At 35.5% G+C, this 24,043-nt stretch overlaps 2 protein-coding genes across 2 annotated transcripts in view; both read right to left on the bottom strand.

The window, feature by feature from the left end:
- Positions 1-24,043, bottom strand: part of LOC126693057 (probable disease resistance protein At4g27220) — a 44,006-nt gene that overhangs the window by 6,314 nt on the left and 13,649 nt on the right. The window contains exon 2 of the mRNA XM_050388922.1: positions 2,869-3,047. The gene's annotated coding sequence lies outside the window, so the exon portion shown is untranslated. The remainder of the gene's footprint in view (positions 1-2,868; positions 3,048-24,043) is intronic.
- LOC126691258 (disease resistance protein At4g27190-like) lies at positions 17,712-18,251 on the bottom strand. The gene is made up of 2 exons (XM_050386315.1): positions 17,990-18,251; positions 17,712-17,899 (listed from the first exon to the last, which is right to left on the bottom strand). Exons 1-2 carry the CDS (start codon positions 18,249-18,251, stop codon positions 17,712-17,714), a joined length of 450 nt encoding a protein of 149 aa, XP_050242272.1.

Raw genomic sequence — 24,043 nt, 5'->3', positions numbered from 1 at the left:
CATTAGAGAATGTTTAAATTTCAAGTTTTATGTATTTAAAAATTACATACAAACACATGAGTTCATAGATTTAATGGTAAATTTTATATGATAAAAATGAATTTGGTATATGTTATGAAGAACAAAGAAGTTTAATCCAAAAGTGGAATATTTAAAATATCAGTCCAAAAAAAAAAGTATTTTTTGCAACTCATGTTGGACAATCTCAAAATTCACATGTTACTTAAATAATTTAAAACAAAAGAAGAAATTATTTAGTATACAATTTGTTAGCTCTAGCTTCAAAACATACAATTTAAAATTTAAACTTTTGAATTGTTGTCAACGTGACCTTTCAGTGGTGGTTGGGTATTCTGGTGAGTATGGTGAATGGGTTTGTGGATATGGCTTTGAATCGGTGTTGTTATAAGTACAATGGTGATGGTGGTTGGGTTTTATAGTGGCGACTTTTGGGTTCTTGATATCACTACCTACTTGCACTTGTTGACATAAAAAATGGCAATGATTTGATTTCTATATTCATCACCAAACGGAGCCATGGTATTAAATTTTTGCAAGATTTTTTTTTTATATGAATATTGGTATGATAATGACTGATATATTTGGATGGGGATGTTTAAAGGTTCAAGTCCTCCTTAAATTTTGCAAGATTTTTGTGTTCACATATGAAATCTTAGTCATTTTTCCAAATTCTGGTTTTATTTATTTATTTAAAGTAATGCAAATTGAACGCTCCCTACCCTACGTTGCTAATTTTTTTCCTAATGGTTGAATAGGAGTTGGGTAGTTGATTTTGAGGGCTTGTGTGTAGTATTGCCGTATTGGCCATGGTGGTTCACGGTGATCTTGACAATGTGTGGTCATTTTAGTTAGTTGATGATTTTTTTTTTTTTTTTTTTTTTTTTTACTTTTAAAATAAATTTTTGTTGTTTTATACATACTTGTCAAAACGTGAATCGTATTGTGAATCAATTTCTTTATTTATTTTTTTTTTCTGTATCGTATATTGTATGTAAGATGCACAAATATTTGATAAAATTAATAAAAAATTATAAATATTCATATATAAAGTGTATATATATATATATATATTTTGTGTGAATATATTCAACTAATGACTAATATTTATTCATCACTTATGTAACAATATTGAACAAGCTAATTAAATAAATCAAACTAGCATGTGTTTATAACATACACATTCAAATTGATTAATTAAACTTAAAAGTGATAATACATTACAAATGACCCGAAATAATAATTTATTTTCATCATATTTCCTAATTAACTCCATCTAAGTCTATGCTATCATCATGTTCATCATTTTGCAAACTTATTTCTTCTTTGAAATTTTCTTCATCATCTTCAACATTTTTACTATTTCTTCTTGTTCTTTTTTTTTTAATAATTTAAAAAAAAAAAATCTTCTTGGCAATCAAGTGTCTTAGACTTATAACAATAAAGACAAAAATAAAAAATAATTATATTATCAGATAATACCTTATTCATAGTGTATAAAAGTAATTTGTAAATAAAAGTAATTTGTAAATAAAAGTAAAGTGCAAGTATGTAGTTCAAATTTTGTAGGGGAAAGAAGAAAAAAAAAACTTATGGACATGTTGTTTTATCAGGCTAAATTAAGCAACCTAATAATTTTGTGTTAAAAACAAGTCTAACAACTTGTTAGATTCAAATCCCCCCTATCCATCACAAATTATATTTTTTATTTTTATTTTCTTCCTTTTTATGATTTTCTTTATTTCTTTTGTTCATTTATATCATACTATATATATTTTTTACATGTAAATCTCATTTAGAAAAGAAAAGTAAAATATTAATATGTGAATAGGAGTATTGGGTGTAACACTAAAGCCTTCATAGAAAATTATGTGCAATTTTTATGGCAATTCATATTATTTGGGTTGTGTTCATTTGGTGTTTAGTGAGGGGTACTCAAATATACGGGTCAACCCAAACATGATTTATTTTAATAATCATGTCTCAAAACCACTTAACACTAACATGGCCCATTTATTAAGCTAGTTGACACAAAATGACCCAACTCACATAACAACCTTATTAAATATGTTGTCTTTGATTGACATAGACATGACGAATTTGACCCATTTATTAATATAGAGGGAGTATTAGATGAAAGGGAGACAATACTGTACCAAACCAACTGGTACAACTAGTATTTGTCATACTGATAGGTGAATTAGTACTAAAAACACTCTTGTAAGTCATTCTTACTAGCTAGATCACCATAAAACTGGTCATTTCTCCGCCAGGGTTCAAGCCATGTACTTTCCTTGGTTCTAAGCCACTAGAGTAGATTCCACACTCCACCCTCAAGAGTGGGATTTGATGAACACTGTTCATCGTCTTTAACCTTCAACCGTGATTTTTCCTAATATCATTTAATTTGACCCTAATCTTTAAAAGGCCATAACTTTCTCATTTGAAGTGCAAATTAAACTTGTAAACTATTGTTTTGAAGCTTATGAAATATATTATCATTCCATGTATACAAACTTTAACAGAAAATGAGTTTTAGCGATTCAAAATTGGCCTGCAATTTTGGGTTTTTTTTACCAACTTTCAAAACTAGGTTTTGGATTTCTCTCTCCACAAGCCATAACTTGCTACCATATTTTACAAGCATGCTATCATCATCATTTGAAACATTTTCATATGATTGAATCATTCATTTTGAGGCCATAACATGCCTCTAAATATTCATGCATATTGGATTTAAAAAAGAAAAAGAAAAAAGAAACAAAGATCATGGAATCCAAAAGGGAAAACAAGCATGCATAGCTCTGATATCAATGTTGAATATATTAAACTGGCCATATATTAACATACCTTTTTAGAACCGATTAATGACTTCCCAGATTGTTCTCCTCCTTGCTTTACAAACTCCTCCACACGACTACTACAATTTTTGAAGTACCTTCTTGTCACTAGAGAGGCTACCAAAGTCTCTTTTGAGTCTCTTCTGAGATTCCCACACTCCAAGCTCCAAAGTACTCTTGATGGTGTTCCTAGAAAGAAATGGCATGCTTGAGAGAACACCTAGGAATTGTACGTTCATTTTTGTTCTTACAATTTCTCTATTGGTCCCTCTAAATTAAAAGTGAGAATACATTACAAATGACCCAAAATAATAACTTATTTTCATCATATTTCCTAATTAACTCCATCTAAGTCAATGCTATCGTCATGTTCATCATTTTGCAAACTTATTTCTTCATACAATTTTCTTCATCATCTTCAACATTTACTTTTTCTTCTTGTTCTTTTATTTTAATAATTTTTTTTTTTTAAAAAATCTTCTTGGCAATCAAGTTTCTTAGACTTATAATAATAATGACAAAAATAAAAAATAATTATATTATCGGATAATACCTTATTCATAGTGTATAAAAGTAATTTGTAAATATAAAAGTGAAGTGCAAGTGAGCAGTTCAAATTTTGTTGGAGAAAGAAAAAAAAAAACTTATGGACATGTTATTTTCTTATGCTAAATTAAGTAACCTAATAATTTTGTGTTAAAAACAAGTCTAACAAGTAACAAGTCTAACAACTTGTTAGATTTAAATAAAAGTACAAATGTTAACCAAAAACACTCATTTAGATGTGTGGTAGTAAGAAGGGGAGTGTAATAATCAAATCCACCCTATCCATCATAAATTATATTTTTTTTTTTTCTTCATTTTTATTATTTTCTTTATCCTTTTTTGTTCATTTATATCATACTAACGTTGGGCTTTGTGGAGCTTAGTTTGTATTTGATCCAGATTATGACCCGACTTGAAATAATATTGTATGGTTTTTAATATTGATTCTTATGCTTGTAGTAAACTTGATGCAAAGTCTAAAATATGTATTTTTATTGGCTATGGTGATGAGAAATTTGGCTTCCAATTTTGGGATGAACAAAATAGGAAAAATCATCAAAAACAGAAATGTGATATTTAATGAATAGCTTATGTACAAGAACAGATCAACTGCAGTGCCAGATGTTACAGATATAGATCAAAAGAAATCTAAGTTTGTCAACTTAGATGAATTGACTAAGAATACTGTCCAAAAAAAGGGTGAAGAAGATAAGGAGAATGCAAATTCATATGTAGATCAAAGTACACTTGTAGCTAAAGTCCGTAGATCTTCTAGGATCACTAAACCTCCACAACGTTATTCACCCGCTCTAAATAATATACGGTTGACTAATGGTGGTGGGCCAAAGTGTTAAGATGAAGCCTTGCAAGAAGAAAATTCAAGCAAGTGGGAGTTAGCCATGAAGGATTAAATGGATTCTTTGTTGGGGAATCTGACATGAGAACTGACTGAAATGCTAGAAGGAAAGAAGGCTTTGCATAATAAGTGGATATACAGAATAAAGAATGAGCATGATGGTAGCAAGGCACTAAAAGGCTAGATTAGTTGTCAAAGGGTTCCAGTAAAAGAAGGGCATCGACTACTCAGAAATATTTTCCACAGTTGTGAAGATGTCAAAAATTAGACTGGTACTGGGAATGGTGGCTGTAGAGAATCTACATCTTGAGCAGTTAGATGTGAATACCGCATTCCTTCATGATGACTTGGAGGAAAACATTTACATGAGTCAGCCATAAGGGTTTATTGTTCAAGAACAAGAGAGTCTAGCCTACAAACTGAGAAAGAGCTTGTATGGCCTAAAATAAGCTCCAAGATAGTGGTATAAGAAATTTGACAGTTTTTTTGTATAGAACTGGGTTCAAGAGATGTGAAGTTGATCGCTATTGCTATATTAAGTTCTTTGACAACTCTTATATCATTTTATTGTTGTATGTGGATGATATGCTTATTGCGGGGTCTAGCATAGAGGAGATTAATAATCTTAAGAAACAACTGTCAAAACAATTTGCAATGAATGATTTGAGAGCTTCAAAACAAATCCTCAATATGAGAATCACTAGAGATAAAGCTAATGGTATATTGAAGCTTTCACAGACAGAGTATGTGAAGAAGATTCTTAGCAGGTTTAACATGAATGAAGCTAAACTAGTGAGCACACCCTTGGGTAGTCATTTCAGACTAAGTAAAAACAGTCACCGAAGACAAAAGAAGAAAATGACCATATAAGCAAGGTATCAACATTCTAATGTATGCTATGATGTGTATAAGGCCAGACATTGCACATGTAATGGGAGTTATGAGTACATACATGATTAGGCCAAGAGAGCAACATTGGGAGGCCGTCAAGTGGCTTTTGAGAAATCTAAGAGGTTTAACAGATACATGTCTTTGCTTCACAGGTGCAAGTTTGGAACTACAGGGTTATGTAGATGCTAATTTAGCAAGTAATATTGATAGTAGAAAGAGTACTACTTGGTTTGTATTTACTTTGGGTGGTACAACTATATCTTGGTCTTCACATATACAAAAGATTGTTGCTTTGTCTACTACAGTAGCTAAGTATATTGCAGCGATTGAAGCTACAAAGGAGATGATTTGGCTACGTAGCTTCTTGGATGAATTGGGTAAGAACCAGGAGATGGGCATTCTACACAGTGACAATCAGAGTGCAATTTTTCTTGCTAAACATTCGGCTTTCTCATTCAAAGTCAAAGCATATACAAGTGAGATACCTTTTTATCCGTTACCTTGTTGAAGATAAGCTGTTAATACTTGAGAAGATTTGTGGATCTAAGAATCCGATAGATATGTTGACTAAGGGTGTCATTATTGAGAAGCTGAAGCTATGTACAGCTTTAGTTGATCTTCTAGCCAAAGTATAGGAGGATGAGTTGCAGTGATGAGGGATTGTCTTTAGAGGATTGTAGTTGATGTTAGAGATTGAACTTGTCTCCAAATGGGAGATTTGTTAGGCTTTGTAGAGCCTAGTTATGTTTGATCCAAATTATGAACTAACTCGAAATAAAATTGTTACTGTTTTTAATGGAAGATTTTTTGAGAATTAATCCATGGAGCAAAGGCTTGGGCCGATAGGCCCTGTGCCCAAGATAGAAAACTTTTGTTTTGGAGATTAGGGTTTGAGATTGTTTTAGAGAAAAAACTATACTGCCACATCTTGTATTTTTTTTCCTAAGAATAGTGAAATCTCTGCAATTCCGTGGATGTAGGTAAATTGCCGAACCATGTAAATAATGTCTTGTGTAATTGTTTTCTTTGGGGCATATTTCTCTCTATTTTTTACATCTCATAGACCTAGGAATTTTGTTGTATATTCCCCTCCAACTAATATATATTAATATGTGAATAGGAGTATTGTGTGTAACACTAAAGCCTTCATAGAAAATTATGTGCAATTTTTATGGCAATTCATGTTATTTGGGTTGTGTTCATGTTGTGCCTAATGAGGGGTATTCAACTATATGGGTCAACCCAAACATGATTTATTTTAATAATCATGTCTCAGAACCACTTAACACTAACATGGCCCATTTATTAAGCTAGTTCAAGCCATGTACTTTCCTAGGCACTAAGCCACTAGAGTAGATCCCACACTCCACTTTCAAGAGTGGGATTTGATGAACACTGTTCATCATCTTCAACCTTCAACCATAATTTTTCTTAATATCATTTAATTTGACCCTAATTTTTAAAAGACCATAACCTACTCATTTGAAGTCCAAATTAAACTTGTAAACTATTGTTTTGAAGCTTATGTAATACATTATCAATCCATGTATATAAATTATAACAGAAAATGAGTTTTAGCGATTCAAATTTGGCCTGCAATTTTAGGTTCTTTTACCGACTTTCAAAACTAGGTTTTGGATTTCTTTCTCCACATGCCATAACTTGCTACCATATTTTACAAGCATGCTATCATCATCATTAGAAAAATTTTCATATGATTGAATCATTCATTTTCATGCCATAACATGCCTCTAAATATTCATGCATATTGGATTTTTTAAAAAGAAACAAAGATCATGGAATTTTTTAATCCAAAAGGGAAAATGAGCATGCATAGCTTTGATATAGTGTTGAATATATTAAACAGGCCATATATTCACAAACCTTTTTAGAATCGATTAATCACTTCCCAAATATTTGCCTTCCTTGCTTTACAAATTCGTCCACACGACCTCTACAGTTTTTGAATTACCTTTTTGTCACTGGAAAGACTACCAAAGTCTCTTTCAAGTCTCTTCCGAGATTGCCACACTCCAAGCTCCAAAGTACTCTTGATGGTGTTCCTAGAAAGAAATGGCATGCTTGAGAGAACACTTGGGAATTGTATGTTCGTTTTTGTTCTCACATTTTCTCAGTTGGTCCCTTTTGTTATCCTTAATTTTTGTAGGATTATTTAAATACAAATAAGAATAAACCCACTATCAAGATAAATGGTCTTATAATCACTTAACCCATCGTATATCACTCCACTACTGATCTTGACAACTCATATCCAGATTAGTTTAAATTTAAACTTTAATTTAAATCCACTTATCAGATAGTCCATGGATAGATACCCATGTGGATGATCTACGGTCCATGGGTTATGGGACGGGTCAAATCTAGGCCATGTATTAACAATTATAAACAAATATATTCCAAAAAAATTTATTCCATGATAACATCAATTAAAATACAAAGAGAATACAATCTAAAAGTTTTGATATCAATCAAACCAAACTCAATTGGGATATAGAAATAAATAAATAAATAATCTAAGAATAATACAATGAATATGATAGCTTTAGCTTTATTTTGGTGTTTAAAAAAAATAATAATAAGATTAGTAATTCAAGGGTTTCAAATGAAGAATTAATTATATAACCATCAAACTTATGTTGGAAAAAAATGAGATTTATTATTATATGGGTTAAATTGATTTGTTAAATTGGGTTAACTCATCTTGAAATAATTGATGAGCTAGATAATTTTGGGTTGATTATGAGTTAAAGAGATTAAGGCAAAATTGACCCATTTGTTACCTGCATTAAACTGGGTTGACCCTAATTTGATATTAATTCATTTATGCTAAACATTAATCTCGAAAAAATTGTGTCACAATTATGGGTCGAGTTATCCATTGCAATCCGTACGGCCACAAGAGATTGAGTATTTAAAAACAAAAATAATCTTCTGGTCCTTACATTTTGGGGGTTATTGTCAATTTCATCCCTATATTTTCGTAGCAATTAATTTGGTCCATGTTATTTTTAACTTGCAACAATTTGGTCCCTATTGTCAATTCACTAACCGAAATTGACTATAAGTTGAAAATAACATTAGTGAAATTGACAACTCCCTCAAAATATCATGACCAAAATGGTATTTTCGCCATATTTAAATTGTTTGAAGCTTGCACTTAGAATCTCACCCTTCTTATATATTCATTCTATGTTCTTTTCGTGAATGCAACCAATAACTAAGAACAAAATAATAACAAAAATAAAATAAATAAATAGAAAAGTCACAGAAATGTGAAACCAAAGTGTAAATCAAAGAAGCATTACCATAGAAGAATTTAGAAGTAAGTTGGGGAGGAAAGATATTCAAGATATTCAAGTGAGTACCGTTAAGGACAGAAAAGTTTCAGGTACTTACCTCTGCCTGCTATACAAAGCAAAGAAGTGTATCCCACAGAGAAATTTCGCAGGTTGCAGCAGAGAGATATGTTAGCAAACACTCGCAGAGCAACGTGATTGATTTTAAGTGTAATTAAGGCAGAATCAAAAGGGTACGTAATGGATAAAGAGCAAGTGGGTGTGTTTATATATGAGTGTAAATGCTTTCCGTGATGATTTATTTATTAACACGCATCTAATTCTTGCTTACCCATTTCGACAATGAATGAGTGATGATTTTTCTATTTTAAAAAAAAAAAGTGATGACTTATTTATTAGCAGGAATCCGTACTTTCCTTGAACGTCTGTCCTAAGCAAGTTCAGATGCAGTTTCCAGAATAAGGGTATGAAATTTTCCACTATCATATTGTGAAGCTAATTTTTGGGAAAAGGAAAAAAAAGAGATAACTAACTGTGATTATTATTAAATTGAGCATATATTGTTTATTGGCCTAACTATAGCGGCGAATGCTTTACAAAAGAGAAAAAAGAAGAGTGCTAAACTTAAAGGTGGGCTAGATGGATTGGTATGCAAAAAAGTGTTGATTTGAGAATTTTAAGCTAACTCATGACATTTTAAGTCAAGTACTAACGGGAATGAGTTGGGCTGGTCAAACGCAACTTCATAGCTGGGTTGGAGAATAATGCTAGTGAATGGGTGAAGGATGACCGCCGTATGGGTGCTACTGTTGAGGAATATTTTCGGTCCATTTTTACCTCTTCCAAGCCGTCAAATTTTGATACTATTTTGCAAGGGATTCATCTGGCTATCTTCGAGGATGCTGCTGGATGCCTAGGCCGTGAGTTTCATGTTGATGAAGTCTGGGTTGCACTTAAGCAGATGGCTCCCTTCACTACCCCTGGTCCTAATGGGATGTTGGCCATTTTTTATAAGTCTTTCTGGCATATTGTGGGAGAGGATGTTACGGCGATGGTGCTTAAAGTTCTTAACTCAGGTGTGGTTCCTGAATCCCTTAACTCTACTTTTATTGTCCTTATTCCAAAGGTGAAGCAACCTAGGAAGGTCTCTGATTTTCGGCCTATTAGTTTATGCAATGTGGTCTATAAACTTATTTCCAAAGTTTTGGTAAATCGGCTGAAAATTTTTTTAGCTATGGCTATTCCTGAATCCCAAAGTGCTTTTTTATCTGGAAGGCTTATTTCAGATAATGTGTTAGTTGCTTTTGAAACGTTACACTATCTCAAACCAAAAACTCAAGGGAAGCTGGGTTATATGGCTCTTAAACTTGATATGAGCAAAGCGTATGATAGGGTGGAGTGGGAATTTTTAGAGAAAACCATGTGGCATTTAGGGTTGGGGCATAAATTGCTTAGCCTTATTATGTCCTGCATTACCTCGGTCTCTTATTCTATGCTTCTCAATGGGCAGCCGGTTGGGAATATTAAGCCGTAGAGGGGCTTACGCCAAGGTGATCCTTTGTCACCTTACCTCTTCCATATGTGTGCTATGGGACTTCAGAGTTTGTTACATATGGCTGAAATGGAGGGGCACATCCAAGGTGTGGCTATTTGTCAAAATGGGCCAAGGGTTTCTCATTTGTTTTTTGCTGATGATAGTGTATTATTTTGTCGGGAAAAAGAGGAGGAATGTCGGAAGATTTTGGATATTTTGGCTACTTATGAGAGAGGGTCGGGGTAGAAAATTAATAGAGACAAAACTAATTTTTTTTCAGCTCTAATACTTCTTATGATATGCAGTCTCATATTCAGAACATTTTAGGGGTGCCGGCCATTTGGCAATATGAGAAGTACTTGGGCTTGCCAGCACTTGTGGGAAGGGCCAAGAAGCAAGGTTTTATCTATATCAAAGAAAGGGTTTGGAAAAAACTTCAGGGGTGGAAGGAAAAGTTGTTGTCTCAAGCAGGCAAGGAGGTTTTGATCAAAGCCGTCATTCAAGCTATTCCAACGTATATTATGAGCTGTTTTAAACTCCCCAAGGGTTTAATCAAGGACTTGGAAGTCATGGTTCGAAAGTTTTGGTGGGGATATAGTGGAGGTTCTAGACCCATTGGGTTAAATGGGATAGATTTTGTGAAGCCAAGGAGGTTGGATGGATGGGTTCAAAGAAATTAAGAAGTTTAACAATGCATTGTTGTCTAAGCAAGTTTGGCGGTTGATAAATAATCCTACTTCGCTTTGTTATCGGGTTTTTAAGGCGAGGTTTTTTCCGGACTGCTCTATTCTTGAAGCTAGGGAATCTGTGGTGGGTTCCTACGCATGGAAAAGTCTTTTAGTGCAAGGGATGTTATCCATAAAAGGATGATTTGGCGAGTAGGGAATGGGGAGTCTATGCGAATAAAAGGGGACCGTTGGCTGCCAAACCAAGCTTGCTGCTCTGTTATTTCTCCCTTGCCGCAAGTGGATGATGATACAAGAGTTAGCTCCCTTACTGACCAAGACAGATTTCATGGAAGGAGTCATTGGTCAAGGAGCTTTTCCTCCCTCACGAAGTCGATATGATCTTGGGAATTCCTCTGAGTTCTAGACGTCCTCTTGATCGCATTGCTTGGGCTCCTACTCCCTCAGGTATATTCACAACTAGTAGTGCTTACAAATTGATTGTATCAAGTGCTATGAACTCTTTTGTAGGTAGCTCTAATATGGATAATTAGAAGAAATTTTGGAGGAGTTTGTGGCAGCTCCGGGTTCATAATAAAATCAAGATGTTCATGTGGAGGGCCTATAATGATGCGTTACCAACTATGGACAATTTGTATCGGCGGCATATTGTTTCTTCTGACCAGTGTAACCTCTGCCAAGAGCACTCTGAGGACGTTGTGCATGCTCTTTGGCTGTGTAAGGACATCTTGGGTGCTTGGCTGTCACTAGAATGGTTTCACCAAAAGGTTCCGGTTCAACCCGTATGTTTTCGTGAGCTCCTGTCCAAGTTTATGCATTGCTAGGATGAATATCATGCTAAGATTTTTGTCATCACTGCATGGAGTATGTGGAACAGACGGAATGTGCTGCACTTTGGGCGGAATGCTCTTCCTGTGGATCGGATCTGTAGCAGTGCTAGTAATTTGTTGCAGGAATTTTTGGCCTTATAGGACAAGGAGTCGGCCCTTCCCAGTCCCCCATCTGAGCAACGTTGGTGTCCTCCAACGGCAAATGTGTGCAAGGTGAATTTCGACGCTGCAGTTTTTCGGTCTTCCAACTTGGCAGGGTTGGGTGTGGTTGTGCGTGACAGCAGTGGTGCCGTGATTGGAGCGCTATCTGTTCCCATCTTTCTTGGAAGTTCGATGGCTGAGTTGGAGGCTTTAGCATGTCTAAGGGTTGTGCAGTTTGCATCAAAAATTGGCCTTACTCGAGTGGTTTTTGAGGGAGATTTTGCCGCTGTGATTAACGCTCTTAGACAGGGGTTAGGCAAGTTGACCTGCTATGGGAACGTGCTGGATGATATCCGAGTTCATGGTTCTGCTTTTCAGTATTGCAATTTTAATTTAGTTAGTTGATTGTGTAATTCGGTTGCTGATGCTTTAGCTAAGAAAGCTAATTCTGTTGTGGGCTCGCAGGTTTGGTTGGGTGACCTTCCTACTGACATTGCTCCTCTTTTCTTTCATGATGTTCATTGATTTATTTTTTGAATAAATTCTTGGGCTTGTGGTCTGGTTTCTCAAAAAAACAAAAAACAAAAAAAAAAGAACCCTTGGATTATGATCTGAACTAAAACTTGAAACTTTATATTTATTGAAAAGTCAAGCATCAACCTCATTATAAAACTGGGGTCTATTTTTTCTACTAATTAATAAAAGCTTAAAGTATTTGCAAATTATATGGTAAGATGGTTTATACTCTTTTGTTAAAATTCACCCATTAGTGAGATATTTGTGGTGAGAATGTGCCATACCTTTCCTTTGAAGATGTGCTCTATGGTGGCATTTAGGTCTCCCTTCCAGTGACACGTTCTTTCTTCTTCCAATTAAAGTGCATCGTATACTCTCTCTAGCTTAGGTGTGTTTAGATTAGATGGAATAAACATGCTTAAACTAGGACATCCAATTACCCTTATTTCCTCCAGCTATGGCCACTCTAAAGCATTAGTTTCAAAGCAAAAACACTTCAGATTTGGTAAAATACAAAGCACAATTGAGTTTACTTTGTCGAACAAAATGTCCTTTTCTTTTTCTTCTTCTCCTGCTCTTGCAAGGATTTCTTCAATTTTCTCAGAGTGACTATCTTCAATTTTCTCAAACATCACAAGCAGTTTTGCTATGGATGGTGAGAACAAATATGTCAAACTGTCACATCCACTTACTTTTAACAATCTCAAGTTCCTAAAGCCCAAGATCCTTTCCGAACCCTTCTTCCATATGTGCATCAGTTTTGGTAAATCATGTAGACCCAATTCCCTTAACTGTGCCATGTGGCTTTCCTCAACATTTAGTTCCTTAAGTTGAAATATAAGTTCCGGTGAAGGGAGGTCGCCCAATAATATTGATTATAGATTCTTTAGGCACTCAATTATATGAGATGGAAAAAAAGACCATATCTCTGAGGGGTTGTCGCTATTACTAACTTTTGGATCTATCGACTTACTCAAAGTACCCTACAAAAAATCAAATACTAATAAACAAGTAAAATAATAATTTCTTTTCAATTATTATTTGTATTTTTTTTAGAGAAAAAGATGGTATAAAGTATAAATAGATCCATGGATGACTAAATAGAAAAGAAATCAATGTCTTTTTTTATCTGACTATGTTGAATGCATTAACGTTATGGCCAACAATTGATTGATTGAATATCTATATGACAGTCGGTGACCATAGTCCACTGGGATAAGTGCATAAATCTAGAACTTGTACGTACCTCTTCCTTCACAGAGTAGCTTCTTTGGGATTTATTGGTGGTGCCTTGGTCTAGCACAGCCATCAGACCATAATTTTTGCGACGTGGTACACACTCAAGACATCACTAATGAAAACTAGGGGACCCAAGTTCTTGCTCATTGGGTCTTGAATCCAATTCCCTACTGATTTCCTTCGACTTTCTTGGGCTCTAAATTTCTGAACCAATTGTTTTCAATTTAGGACAACTATACAAATAAATCTCCTTAATGGATGACCATTCAAAAGAATAAGATTTGATACAGAAACTCATCATATTTGGTAGCCTTCCTAGTTTCAAGGAACTAACTCTAGGGAATAGGATGATATCCGTTGCCTCTTCTTCTCCATCTCTTTGAACAATGTTTTCGATTGCGTCACATTCATATATCTCAATGCTTTGAAGTTCCAAAAGCAGTTTTGCAATAGTAGTTGGGAATAAATATCTTAGACGATAAATTTTTTACCTCTAAAGTTTTCAACTGAGCAAGTACTGCAATTCTTTGGTGATCTTCGTCGACCTCAAGTCCTTCAAGATCAAATACCACATCTAGTGAATCAGCTGTCAAAAATCTGTTAAATATTAGCAACGCGATGTGTTATACCATGTTGTGTATGCTAGAGTGGATGCGGAAGAGAAAGCATAGATGAGGAACACTGAGAACACGAGGGTTACGTGGTTCAGCCTTACGGCCTACATCCACGGAGGAATCCCTTAAGGGCTACATCTTTATTGTATGAGAGTGTAGTACAATAACCTCCTATGTTACAATGAACCCTAATATGAATATATACAGGCGACTAAACCCTAGACTACTAGTACAAGCAGGAATGGGCTTGGGCCTATTATATTGGGCTAATATGTCTAATATATATATCTCTAACACCCTCCCTCAAACTCAAGGCGGAAGCTTGATGAAGACTTGAGGTTGGATAAGCATGAGAAGATCACTTGAAGATGCCTTGTAGAATGCCTTTGAAGAAACCACAATGAAGAATGTGCCAATTGTCCAATTTCGAAGCTTCAAATGAAGAAACGGAGGCCAAAATCAGAATCTACGCGAAAAACTGAGCAAGATAGGCCCTTTTGGAAATTTTGACTTTTGGTCAAAAGTCAAAGTCAAAGTCAACTGGTCAGAGTCAAAGTCAACAGTCAAAGTGCTCACGGGTCAGATCCGGGTGGTCCGGGTCAACGACGTGGTGCTGACGAGACGACACTGCTGACGTGGCTGATGACGTGTCGCTGACGTGGACCAGGGCTGACGTGGACGAGCTTGCGTGGCTGCTGACGTGGAGTGATGATGTCATCGGATGACGTCAGTAGCAGTTTTCCGGCGAGTGGAAGGCGCGTGACAGCATCACCGGCGCGTGGGGGAGAAGCCAGAAACTTGAGAGGCGCGTGGCGGCGCATGTAAGCTCGGTTGATGCCCAGAATTTCAGGTTCTCTAGATCGATGGACAAGGAGGCCGTCATGGCGGCGCATGTACCAAGAGCACGATCCGGAAGTCAGAATCTGAGGCGGTGCGTGGATATTTTCCAGAGGCTACGGAGGCGCGTGGAGGCGCATGGCAAGGCTTCGAGTGACCGGATTTATGGGTTTTGGTCGCAGGAGATCTTGGAGCACGTTTGTGGTGTTGGTTTCATCAGGCGAAGCTTGAAGTTGCATAGATCTGAGATTGATGTCATAGGTTTGCTTGAATTTGTGGATCTTGGACACAGCACTGCGCCACGGTGGCTGCGAGATGCCGTGGAGTCTAGATCCAGCAGAGAAGCATGCGTGACTTTTGATGGTGGTGTGCATGTGATATTCTTCTTAGTTGTGTAGAGATATTTGTTTGATGCCAAGAATGAAGTTTGGCTCTGATACCATGTTCAATATTAGCAACGCGATGTGTTATACCATGTTGTGTATACTAGAGTGGATGCGGAAGAGAAAGCATAGATGAGGAACACTGAGAACACGAGGGTTACGTGGTTCAGCCTTACGGCCTACATCCACGGAGGAATCCCTTAAGGGCTACATCTTTATTGTATGAGAGTGTAGTACAATAACCTCCTATGTTACAATGAACCCTAACATGAATATATATAGGCGACTAAACCCTAGACTACTAGTACAAGCAGGAATGGGCTTAGGCCTATTATATTGGGCTAATATGTCTAATATATATATCTCTAACAAAATCCAAGATATTCTAAATTTGGTGACCACAAGATGGTGTTGGATGAGAAGAATTTATGAGAGATAATGGGTATTGATTCAGGAAAGGGGCTAATATGTTTTTGAATGTTTGTCATCTTGTGCTTTTCAAGATTGATCACTTCATCAGTGCCAATCCTTCCAACCTGAGGAATCCATCAAATTATTATTAGCATCAGCATTCAACTTTTTCAGTTTTATTAGCATCAAATCCAGACTCGAACGAAATGTTAAAAAATTGATAAATCAATTTGATAAACATAAAACATTGAGCTTTTGAATGGTTTAAGTTAACTATACAAAAATTTATTAAATAATAGTAATATTTTACAGAGAGAGAAAGAGAATCATACATACCTCTCAATTCAAGGATGGTTGGACAAGCTCAACGGGACCCACGCCTGTACAAAAGCCAACGAGTCTTAGTACACATACCAACTCTATATGTGTTAATTGCAGAAACATGATCTTCTTATCATTAAGTTCCTTCTCATCTTCTCCTTCCTTTGGGAAAATTTCTTCCATGTCATCACACCATTTAATATTCAACTTTTGGAGTTGAACCAAACCTCTCGCTATGGACAATGAAAACACATTTTTCAAACATATGCAAGAGTTGAGTTCAATTGATCTTAGTTTGCCAAAACAAGCAAGCTATGAGTGGATACCACTAAAGGATCTCTCTAGGAATAGGCTATGATATATCTCTTTTAAATTAGGCAAGTCCACCAGTTTCAATGACTCCAGGGTAGGGAAGGCAGCACGAGGATTCTAATCTGATGTGGCATCCATTGCATATTCTACATCATCACTATTACAAACTTCTAGAACCTTCAAGCATTGAAAACCCTCATTGTCTAACTCATACGCAATGTTTTTTAAATCTTTTATTATTTTTTTTTTTTCAACTTTAAAATTTCAAATTTCTTTAAAAGTTGAAGAAGCATCCAACTCTCTGCAATATCACGTATGTTACAGCTTCCAAGTCCTAACCTATTTTTAAATAAATAATCAGCCTTATCAACTACCTCATCAGCACCTACAAATATCTGACATTCTATCTTTTTATTTTTGAAGGCCAAGTCTTTTGGCAAGACCTTAATATTTGGTATATCAATTTTTAAAGCCACCAACTCGGACAAAGATTTGAGTTCAGCAAGGCTTGCGTTTGCTCCCTTTTTCTCTTCTTCCTCTTTTTCGTCCACTTCTTCCTCTTCCATAGGTTTCCACTTCACATCTACTCCTAACATGTACAACTCTTTTAGGTGAGATAAATTTGATAGGAGATCAGGTGAAATTCGCTCCAGATGATTGCAATTTGTCAAATCTAACAACTTCAAATAACTAAGATTTCTCATTTCTCCTGGCAGCTTCTTGATTTTAGACCCAATGATGCTAAGAATTTCTAGTTTCCTAAGTTCTCTAATTGATGACACATCTGTTATCTCACAACTAAAAAATTTCAGGGTCCGAAGGTTTTGAAGGACATTGATAGATTGTGGTAGTGATGGAAAGGACATACCAAATAGAGTCAAAACCTTTAAACCTTTCATCCCTTTAAATAGATTGGGTGGGAGCGTCTGTGAAATGCCACTGTAACATAGTAGCTGCAAAAGCTCAAGTTTAGGACACTCCAAGCCATCTGGATGCCTTTTCAATTATTTGGAAACAAGTGAAATTGCAGTAGAACGCTCACATGAATCTTTCTCTGGCCATTCTTCCATTTTTTCATAAAATCGTACTAGAAGACCTTGATTTTCTGCAATTGATATTGCAACATCACGTACAACATCATGCATTTTCACATAGTAGAAATGATCTTTTGAGATTCTCAACTATTGCATAGACTCTATTTCTTACTTCTACCATACTATCAATCTTTGCAAACAACCTTTGTCCCACCCCATGCCTGACTAAAAATTCAATGGGAGTATAACAATCTTCTAGAAATAAACAGCATAGTAGAAAGAATGACTTGGCTTCATCACTTTCTAAATATTTGTAACTAAACTTAGTGCTAGAATAAACCTTTGAATGCAATACAGGAATATTTTTCGGGATAGAATTCTTAAGCTATTGAAGTGCAGCAATCCACTCATCATTTCCTTTGTTTTCTAGAGCTCTTCCAATAGTTACAATAGCAACAGGTAAGCCTCCACATTCCTTTGCAACCTCTTCTGCTATTTGACGTAGACCGGTGGTATCGACACAATTACCTGCCATCTCTCTGAAAAGATTCCACGCTTCTTCTTCGGATAAGACTTCAATTTTAAAAATCTTCTGAGATTTCATCTAAGTGTAGGCATCTTCACTTCTTGATGTCAACAAGATTTTGCATCTATTGTGTTGACCGCCATAAGGAATTCCTACGGCCTTTAAATCAAGTGCATCCCAAACATTATCCAATATTACAAGAACACTCTTACTATCCATTAGTTTTTTTTTTAATCGTTCTGCTCTTACAAGTGGATACTCTTCAGCAAATTTCAGTCCTAGCATCTCAGCAATTTGACCTTGAATATTTTTCAAGTGTAGAGTTTGGAACACCACTGCCATCACAACTTCGTCAAATAACTTATCATTTTTTGCTCTTTTCGCTACCACTTTTGCCATTGTTGTTTTCCCTATCCCCCCATACTGCATATGGCAATCATATTGATCTTGTCAGCTTTTAGTGCCTCTAAAACTTTTTTTTTCATTTTTGTTCTTGACTCAAAATCCATAATACCTTCTATGGATGAAGATCCTATTCCCAGGCCCAACGGAGGAGGAAGATAGGATATTTTAGTAACAAATTGGTTTGCATCACGTAGAAGCACATCAATTTCTAGAGTCTTCTTAGCTTTCATACTCAAGGAATAACGTGGACGCCATCCACCCAAGCTCATCTTATTCGCTTCAACATCTTCATCAAGGATGTTTCGTACCTTTTCAGTCCACGTCTCAACCACATCTTCATCAGGGATGTTTCATACATTTTCAATCCACGTCTCATCCACATATTCATCAAGGATGTTTCGTACCTTTCCCATCCAAGTCTCAACCCTAGGTGCTATTACCTGTCCGTTCCTTTTTGCCTCGCCAATTGCTAATCACACCTCTTTTCTTTTTTCATGCAACTCCTGAATTTAATTATGAGATCTTTGATGTTGCTATTGTAGTGAATCCAGATAGCCACAATGTTTTTTGATTGGGTCCACAAAGTATCCTCCAATTGTTAGTATAACTGAAACAACATCCATTTCTTTGCTTTATTCTTCTGGATACTCTGTAAAAAAGAAGAAATTTAAAGTTTCAACTTTCATTTATTCAAAACCAAAAAGATGAAATTTTACCCATAAAAAAAAATTAAAAAGACGAAATTTTAAGTATTATAACTTTCATTTATTCAAAACCAAGTCAAAAGTGATGGTCGCATTGAAGTGGACCTACTGATTAGATAGTTTTAGCGCTGCAAATGGTGTTCTTTAACCAAATAACCATGTGGCAAGTAAGTTGGTGCTACATGCATTTAGAATTTTGTGGAAAAAAAAAGTTGGGTGTAGAACCATTGGAATTGTCAATTGTTTTCTATTAAGCAGAAAAATACGTTAAACCAAAAAAGATTAATTTTACAATTGAGACCAATCAAGAATCAATATCAATTATACGGTGGATTCGCTCATAGACCCAAACACAAGAAAATGGAATGAGGAGCTGATTGATGGTTTATTTGTGGAAGAGGATGCTGAGTTGATCAAGAAGATTCCTCTTAGCCTAGCTGCAACTGAGGACACTTTGTATTGGCCATACTCCACATCGGGTCACTACACATGCATATCCAGTTATATGTTCCTCAAACAATAATCAGATATGGAAGCAAGCCAACAAGTCCCATTAATTCATGATAAACAAGTCTAGAAAAGGATATGGCAACTACAAGTTCCACCAAAAATTAAAAACTTCCTTTGGCGAGCGTTTCATAATGCTCTTCCTACAAAACAGGCGCTGATGAAGAGGAAAATTACAACTGACCCGATTTGTGAGAGGTGTCTTTCTGCTGTAGAGGAGTCTGAGCAAGTTCTTTGGTCATGCCCGGAGTTGGAAGTGGTTTGGGGTGATTGTGAAGAATGGTGTTTCAGGTCTGAGGTTGAGTTTGCAGATGTAAAGGAGCTGCTGTCATGGCTGATTGCAGAAGGAAAGTCACTAGAGTTATTTGCTTATACAGCTTGGATGGTGTGGAAACAAAGAAATAAAGCTCATGTGAACCAACAAGCTGTTCCACTCCATCAAGTGGCTGAACAAGATGGAGAAGACTGCAAGATGGTTTGGTGAAAATAAATTTTGATGGCGCTGTTTTCAGTGAATCTAATCAGTCTGGAATTGGAGTGGTAATCCAGGATAATAATGGAACTGTGTTGGCTTCTTGTTCAGAAAACATCCATCAAGCTTATAAGCCTGAGGAGGTTGAGGCACTAACTGCTCTGAAGGCTATGTCCTTTGCGCTTGAATTGGGTTTTCGAAGTGCTATTCTTGAAGGAGATTCTCTCGGTTTGATTAAAGCTTTGAAGTCAGTGGAGTGTTGCCTATCTCCAACAGGTTTGCTAATAGATGATGTGAAAAGGGTTGCTAATAGTTTTGTACGATTGTTGTATTCTCATGTTAAGAGAAACGGCAAAAGGGTAGCTCATAGTCTGGCGAAAAATGCATTACGCATACCAAATTTTCAGGTATGGATGGAAGATATCCCATCGCATATTGTTTCGATTTTACAATTGGATGTAGTTGATTCAATTTAATAAAACAAAGTCAGCTTCTTTCTCAAAAAAAAAATTCAATATCAATATCAATCAATATATATATATAAAAGCAGAGACCTCATGCAGGAGTTCATAAGATTCTGCCAAGTGGCACATCCTTTGCAATAGCCTTTCTATTGACTTTCCTTCCACCTTCTCTCAACTCTTCATCTCCCCTATCAAATCCAATTGGCTAACATTAAATTGTCACTAGCTTGGAATTAATAACCAATTTCTCATGTTCAATGCTTCTTATCAATGCTTTGGACTTTCCAAGTTAACTCATTTCACTATTATTAAATTTACTACTATCTTCCCCACTTCATTCTCTTCTTAACCTTCAGTTGTCCCTTGGAAATTTCATAGCTAACCTTCAATTTTCTAAACCAATCAAGGACACATGAACGATATGGTCTATACATCACTAGCATCAACTTTTGTTTATTGGTACAATTCCTCTTTATGGTAGTCCTTCTCATATGTCATATCTAAGAATCGACTCTAAGGAGTGATCAGGACAGCAGTGGGTTTTCATTGTTTTCTTAATTTAGCTAGTATTTAAGGTAAGATTCATCTTTTTAATTAATCCATTGTATAGGTAGCAACCGGTTACGAAGAGGGATTATAAATATTGGTTTTTGTTTTTTTTTTTTGGTTAATTTAATTGTGGGAATACTGTGCTTTTGTTAGTCTTTGATTTATAAACTTGAAGTTGGTAAATAATTAATGTAAACCTTCATCCTGTTAATAGTCTTCCTTTACAATACATTTCTCACTATTCACTGTGGATTATTATGAAGATTGACAGAATTTGAATATCATTAGTGTAAAGTTGTGATTTACAACTATGTGTTTTGTTGGCTTTAATTCCGTGCCAAATTTGATTGTAATTCTATTCAATCTTTTGTATCCTGTATTTATTGTGGGATTTGACTGTAAAGGTTGTGTGATAGAGAGAGAATGTGAAGACTCAAGCAATTGAAGACTAAAGAGTTTTCGCGGGTATCTTATGACTAAGCATCCCACAAAGTGACCCATGTGACTTGCACATGCTAGAATGCGAAGAGTCAGGACAGGATGGAGACAGTTGTGTCTCACAAGTATCTCGTGGGTAAGGCCTTCCCATGAAACACCCGCGAGACATTCTGTTTTGCCAGACTATCAATTCTGATACACACTTTCTATGCCTGCACTATTTATACCCACATTACTCACAAATGTTAAGGAGTGCTTCTGAGAGAAAACCCTAGCCAAACACCTTGAGAGTTAGAGATTGTTATACCCACAATCCTTTACACAATTGCTTGTGGATTTTCCTCAACTCCTACCTCTCCATTTCCATACCATTGAGGGGTTGATAGTCCAAACACTTACCACACCCTTTCAGAGTGTCAAGTGAGTTTTTGGTGCTACTAGGAAGCATTGGAAGAAGCCAAGGATGGCAAATGCAACATGGAGCTTGTTGCAGGATCCGGAGAGCTAGACAAATCACGGTTCCAAGAAGCCTTGTTGGAGTAGGAGCTTGGAGGGTTAGGTACATTGGGTAGATTAGGTTTGGAGGGTCTCTTGCTAACCCATGTATCCCAATTGATTGTCTAGTGGATCGATTATCGCTTGGAAGGCGACAGAGAGGTTTTTCGCCAAGTTCTTCGGTTTCTTCTTCGATAACACATCGACGTGTTATCTTGTGTTTGCATCTCTCTTCCCTACTCTTTTACATTCCATTTTACTGCTGTGTTGTCTTGATTATGGATTAGAGTAGCTTGTTTGTTTATCCACTTGCATTTACACTATTCTGCACTTAGAATTAAGTTAGTGTAAAATCTATCGAGCCGTAACTTTAATTTGGGGGTCTAAACAGCTCTCGTGTTTTTAACACATTTTCGAGCTTTCAATTAGAGCATAAGGTTTGATCTGTCTGAATTTTCACTCTTCAAATAGAAAGAAAAAAAAAAACACCAACAATTTTGATTTTCTTTAGATTTTTTTTAATGGTGGTTATTTTTTTTTTCTTTTTTTATATTGGTTTTGATTTGCAGTGCTTTTGTAGTTGCCATTGGTAAATAATGTATAAGTAGATCCGATAGTTGTGCAAATTGATAGGCTCAATTTGGCTCTACATGAGAACTCTGATATGGATGCATATAAGAGTCCGGTCAGGTATTGTTAGTTAATTGTTAACTTGCTTAATGTTATGTTGTTCTATATTAGAGTGAGATTCATTAGCACTCTATTTGTTTCGATAGACAACATTGTGTAAAGATAGTTTTCCTTATTTTCCAGTGTTTGGTAGTATTAGAATAAATGAGTCAAAAGGAAAACTTTTTTTAGTCAACATAAAAAGTATGACTTATTTTAAGAAATTGTTTTCCATTAATTTTTTTTTTGGAAAATAACTCTACCTCACAGCAACCTAAATAAGGGAAGTTATGAGATTGTTTTTTAACTCATTTAAGGTTGTTACCAAATATAGGAAAATGAGATACTTTAATGGAAAATGTTTTTTTGAAAATAACTCATTTTCTAGATAACATTATTGATGAAACAAACAGAGCATAGATTTTTAGTATGTTAATGCTTATATTGTTTGTTAAAAATGTTTTCAAGAGATGAACGCACCGTGCTTTGCCCAATTGACATGATATAAATGTTGCTCCATTTGCAATATATCAAGCAGTCTATATTACTTCCAGATATTTAGCAAAACCAAACATTGAATATTTCCCTTTATTTGTGTTCAAGGAAAATTAACAATTTGGGGGCTCTATGCCGGATATTCCTAAAATCTATGTGTCAAAAAATGTGTTGTTGCTTTAGATTGAGAAAGAAGATGAGAGCTTTTCTCCTTTAACTTTTATTTTAGTGAAATCATTTTTGTTCCCTTCATTGTTTTGTTTTATATTTATATTGTATTTTTCTCTTGAGAAATTGGAATTTAAATACATCTCATTTTCCTTATGTCAAAGGCTTCAACAAAATCTTGGCAAAAAAAAATGGTTAAGTTGAAATTTATCAAGGAGTTAGCAGGTGGTAAGCAAAATGAAATAGGCCATGGAGAAGAAAAGAAGTTTTGCTTCAAAATAGTTCCATCCATAGACACTCCATGGTGACCTTCCATGGTGATGCTGGTAACTGGTAAGTGAATAAAAAAGTTCAATATGTACTAAATGCTTTTATTTTTTAATTAAGTTTTTAACCTTTGTTTTCAGAACCCATCCTCCAATACTTCTTTATTCTTTCTCTTTATGTCTCTCATTTTTTCATGTTCTCTTGCATTATTCACCAGGACCTACATAGAATCTAATCCCAGAAAGCCATGAACCCTTTCCAGCTCAGCCCCATGTTTAGCTCAGCCTTTCGCTCACCCCAAGAATAAATGTTATGTTAATGAAAAATTGAATTGATTTAACACAACCTATTACTATATGTCTCTGTTATATTGAGAAATTCTTATTGAAAATGTACTGCAATATTTTTATGAATTGATAAAATGGTGTTACTTAATGTTATTACTTTTAACATATGTTCAACATTCTACTTAACATTTTCATATAGTAGCTTACAACAATATTCACGCATCGCCCAGGTCCTCTACTAGTATACTTAATGTGGGACTTATCACACACC

Source organism: Quercus robur, chromosome 7 (genome assembly GCF_932294415.1).
Source record: "Quercus robur chromosome 7, dhQueRobu3.1, whole genome shotgun sequence".
NCBI lineage: Eukaryota > Viridiplantae > Streptophyta > Magnoliopsida > Fagales > Fagaceae > Quercus > Quercus robur.
Note: the sequence above shows the minus strand (reverse complement) of the source record. Positions and strands in the feature narration are given on the sequence as shown.